The sequence below is a fragment of the Aplysia californica genome, unplaced genomic scaffold (genome assembly GCF_000002075.1).
Source record: "Aplysia californica isolate F4 #8 unplaced genomic scaffold, AplCal3.0 scaffold00033, whole genome shotgun sequence".
Lineage (NCBI taxonomy): Eukaryota > Metazoa > Mollusca > Gastropoda > Aplysiida > Aplysiidae > Aplysia > Aplysia californica.
In genome coordinates, this window is record NW_004797303.1 from 1,906,025 (window position 1) to 1,911,024 (window position 5,000).

The 5,000-nt window shown below is 39.1% G+C and overlaps 1 protein-coding gene across 1 annotated transcript in view; it reads left to right on the forward strand.

The window, feature by feature from the left end:
- Positions 1–1,058: 1,058 nt before the first annotated feature.
- The window catches only part of LOC101864200, a 14,026-nt gene continuing 10,084 nt past the window's right edge, over positions 1,059–5,000 (forward strand). Inside the window, exons 1-2 of the mRNA XM_005091634.1 lie at positions 1,059–1,146; positions 2,564–2,760. Of these exons, the coding sequence (XP_005091691.1) occupies positions 2,619–2,760 (142 nt within the window). The 5' untranslated portion in view covers positions 1,059–1,146; positions 2,564–2,618. The remainder of the gene's footprint in view (positions 1,147–2,563; positions 2,761–5,000) is intronic.

Below are 5,000 nucleotides of genomic sequence, written 5' to 3' on the forward strand. Positions count from 1 at the left end.
TTGTTAAGAGAGAGAGAGAGAGAGAGAGAGAGAGAGAGAGAAACAGTGTGCTGGAGAAACAGTAAGAATGAAAGAGATAGTTTGAATCAGTCTTTGAGAAAAGAAGAGGCATCATTACCGCTTAGTTAGCAGAATGAAGTATTAGTATGCTCTCGAGAATTAAAGAGGAAAAAAATGGTATTTCGTGCTGGATTTTTAATCTTTTGTTTCGTTTGTTTGTTTGCTTGTTTGTTTTTTGCTTTGTTTCTTTTGTCTCTTTAATTAAGAAAAAGCAAGAAAGCGCTTTGTGAAATCTTGAATCAGAATGAAAGCGAAAGAAAGTCTTTCATTGGAGTTTGAGTAGAATCATTGTAATTGAGAGTATCAGCTACCTGCTAATGAAAGGGATTGTAAATAAGTGCTTGGTGACACTATGTGGTGAAGTATAGCCTACAAGAAAACTGTGTTTCGTTAATCAATTTAATGTTGCGAGGTTTTTCTTCTATTCTTGAGTGTGAGAAAGTGTGTCAAACAGCTTCAGCTATAGGCTACTATGGTGTCCGATCTATCTAATCTAAATAATGCAGTCGAACCTGCTCCGAATTTTGAGGACACTTTTTTTATTTGCTCAAAGAGAGGAGTGGCCCCTCTTGCTATGTAGACTCTTTGACATAACCTCATGATAATTTATCTAGGCCCTTAGATAACATTTGATCCCGGTGCACTGTGGTGCGCTCTGGTGCTGACTCGCAACACCCTCCTTAGGAAAGGCAGACTTGAAAAATGATATCCTAGAACATGGCATTGTCATGGTCGTCATACCTTGTTCTTTACAAACAATGTCACTATGAGTGCGCTCCATGAATGAGCAAATGATGAACGGCATAACATCAACACACTTATAAGCCTAGTCGAGTGCGCATGCATCCCCCCCTCCCCCGCGCCTCCAAATTGCCATTCATTTAATTTCTCGTATAGCGTGGGTGAAATGATGCACTCCATGGTAAACCGGATTTGCGTCAGAGTGTTTAATCTTTGATACTACAGTACAAGTCTTTGACAGGAAGTCACTTTTTTAACAGCGTAAGGGTAAGCTTAGTCCTGACAACCATCTTTTCTTTCCCCGCATACCTTCTCCAGTAATTACACGCTTGAACTTCTTTGCAGGTGAGCCTTCAGGTTTGATTGAATATAAAACGTATCGTTTGCTTTCCTATAAAATTATGAGTCGAAGTTTTCTTTTTTGGAATCTTCTGCGTCGACGGACTGATCAAAAGAGGGTAAACTCGCAGTGCTGACCAGATCCATATTATAGCAACTTCAATTTAATAATAATAATAAATAGCATTTGTATAGCGCATATCCCCGCTCAACAGCAGGCTCTATGCGCTTTACACTATATTATTACCCCAGCAGACCATAGAACACTCCGAAACATTCTCAGCCTCCCGGGAAGCATACAGTGCAAGCAGCTGATTAAGCGCTCAAACACTAACAAACTGACAAGATCTTTCGCTGTCTATAGCCAGGTACCCATTCCCACCTGGGTGAAGTGAGGAAAATTCGTGTTAAGTGCCTTTCCCAAGGACACAATGTCGGGCCCCTGACGGGATTCGAACCCACGACCTTACGGTTGCGAGTCCGAGAGCCTAACCACTAGGCCACCGACGCCACTTCAAAGCAAGAGAGCCATACATCTAGATCTAGATCTATATCGGTGATTTTTGTGTGGATTTATTTATTTATTTGTGTGTGTGTGTGTGTGTGTGTGTGTGTGTGTGTGTGTGTGTGTGTGTGTGTGTGTGTGTGTGTGTGTGTGTGTGAGTGTGTGTGTGTGTGTGTGATATGAATGAATCTGACAATTAAAATTACCGAAAGAAACGTACTTGTGAGAAAAATATGGCGGCAATAATCTTTCATTATTTATATTTATAATAATAATAATTATTATTATTGTTGTGCTTGTGATCACCCTGATCAACCATGTATTGTCGTATAGCAAAGGGGGGGGGGGGGAAAACATTGTTATAAGATTGACAGTCCTGCATTAGAGATACGAAATGAAGCGTAAGTGAAGACACTTGGAAACGGATTTCACAAAGCTCAAATAATATGTTATGTAGGTGGCTGGCTGGCACCATGGTGTGGTTTCGGATGGAGAAAAAATTTATTTGTTCTGTAATGAAGCGTGAATGGTGGCGCTGGTGGCCTAGTGGTTAGGCTACTGGACTCGGAATCATGAGATTGGAGATTCGGGGGGGTTCGAGCGTTAGCTCGGTCCGACATTGTGTCCTTGGGAAAGGCACTGTACACGCGAATGTCCATTTTGGCTCGGTCCTTCCGGAGATGAACGTTAAACTCGGAGGTCCCGCCTCTTAAATTATCTAATAGTGTTCATAGGGGCGTTAAACCTATACCATTTTACCATTTTAAAAAAGAAGAAAGAGAAGCGTAAATGTATTATAATTATTATTCAGTCTCAACCTTCAACTTTACTGAGATAGACAATCATTGGAGGTCACGCCTCTTAAATAACAAAATAGTGTTGACAGGAGTGCTTAGCCTACACCATTTCAAACTTCAGAGCTAGACAGCGACACCTTTCCACACCGATAGACGGACTGAGACAAGGGGAGACAATGAACGCTATGTCCGTGAAACGCAAAGGGGGTTCGTTGTCTTTCCCAAAGAGTGCTTCGACACGCCAAGATACCAACACACTGAAGAGCAAGCAGCTGGCACTGAAACGCAGATTCTCGAAGTTGAGAAAGCGGTTCCCTGGTACGAGCATTCGTTTGTTTGTTTATTTGTTTGTTTGTTTGCTTGTTGCTTGCTTGTTTGAGAAAAGACAGGCATTTTTGGGGTGGGTGGGTGGTCCGCTCATTCTTTCCTAGCAAACATAACAATACAAGGTGATTAAAAAAAACCCACAAAACTGTACAGCTTTTTTCTAAACATCTTGCACAAAATTTGTACTAGAATGTTATAATTTGGAACAGATATCATTCATTCAAAAGGAATTTGTTTGACATATAATTCACTAAGCAGAAACTTTTCTTCGAAAGCCGAAATGGCTTTTTTAAATAATAAAAAACACACCTACAAATGCAAAATGCACCTATTTGAAAGATCTTGTAAGGAAAGCCTCGAAATGATGTATTTGATTTTTTTCCCCTTCCTTTTATTTAAAAAATCAAATCTTTCCATCCCTGTAACTTTTAAACAATATTTCTTGTCATACAGAGTAAAAAAAAATAATAAATTCTGAAATTCTGAGAACCGGTGGTCTATATGTCCTCATTTGGACTAGACACATTATAACGCGTTGTTTGTAATGTTAAGTGGTGGCCAGATATCGTCTACTGACAGTCATGTCCCGGGGCTCATCTACTGAATTCTGCACCCTGATGATGTTTAAAGGGGTGCAAACAGGTATGTGTTTGACCTGAAGTGGTCGTTTTGTCTGAGAATTTTTTTGTTCTGATTCTCTACAGGTCCTAATTCATGGACTATTTCCACCCTTAACATCAAAGAAGGCCTTAGGGGCATTTTAACATTATTTCCGTACCCTGTGCGAAACTTACGAAGTGAGTTGATGTTGAGAAGATGTTCAATACTAAAAGCTCTGTGCTCTTTACTAATCTTAATCATGATCTCAGTAGCCAAAGGAAACTTGAGAAAAACTGTCTTCAAACTTCTGTTGGCCTGTTAGACTACTGTAGTTTGCAATATTGCGCAATTGTTTGCATTTTAGTGGTAGGCCTAATGCGAACTAGTGCGTCACGCTACGAAAATGGGGACATAGCTGAAAATGGGCTATTTTTTACGCGCTATGTAGAGCAAAACTATTCTGTGGATTTATATAAAATGAATATCAGAGAAATTCCTTTTGACTTTCCTATGTTGAGTACAAATTTGAAACGCAAAGCTTCAGTGTGGAGAAAAATATTAACACAAAAAGGTGTACAGTTTTGTTTTGGGGGGATCACCCCGTATTTGTCCTCATCTACCCTCCCTCTTTTTGTGTTTGTCACTCTCTTGTCAATCATCTTATCTACGGCTCTTACATTATGACCTTTTGAGGTGTAAGTTCCGTAAACTCTCACTACAGGCATAGAGGCACGATCACTGTCATAGAGTCAAAGGAAGATACGACGGTATGTCAGAGAGTAATAGAAGCTGTCGTCTAACGACTAAGATATTGACTTCAGTCATAAAAGCAATACATAATTAGAGTGTGGTCAAATATTCGTAGTGCAACTTACCCCCAAATATATCTTTAACGAGTGAATAACTGTAATCCATACTTTGCACCGCAGTTTGTATCAATTTGTCTTAACTGAATCATATTTTTTCCTAACAATTGAGGCTAGATTTTTTTTTTTAAAACCTTTTTTCAAGAATTGATATATTATTATTATACTTTAAATCTCCGTCACACGGAAAATGGGATTGTTCACAGCACTTCCCGCTTCTCACTCACATTTTGCATAGAGGCATGACACTTTTTAGAGGCAAAACTCCTTACGAAGTAATTTCAAAGTGAACACATTTTTGCATTAAAGGTTCTTAAAACATGCGCCAAGAAACCAAATGCCGCGATTAGAAAAGCAAATGACGGACTTTCTTTTGAAAGCGAAGTTGCCCGAACTGTTGACTTTGTAAAATCTGCTTAAACAATCTACCTCGGTTTCTTATTGCTACATATTAAGGACTTTTCTAGAAAAAAATATACAGGTTTTTGAAAAAAATGTGCACCTGTTGACAAATGAATACAAGTCATTATGGAACCGTTGGAGAATCTATGTTCGATAGTTAAGGAGATATAAGTTGACAGTTTATTGCACAACGAATTTTTGACAGCGCTATAATCTATAAAATATTATCTCTGCTCTCGATCCAACCATGACAGTTTCACACTTAATTATTTTATATATGACGTCACAAACAAAGAATGGTTTCCGCTCGGGATGAAGCTCACAAAAGAAAACGCCCATTTTACAACTCTGTGCTCTGCTGTA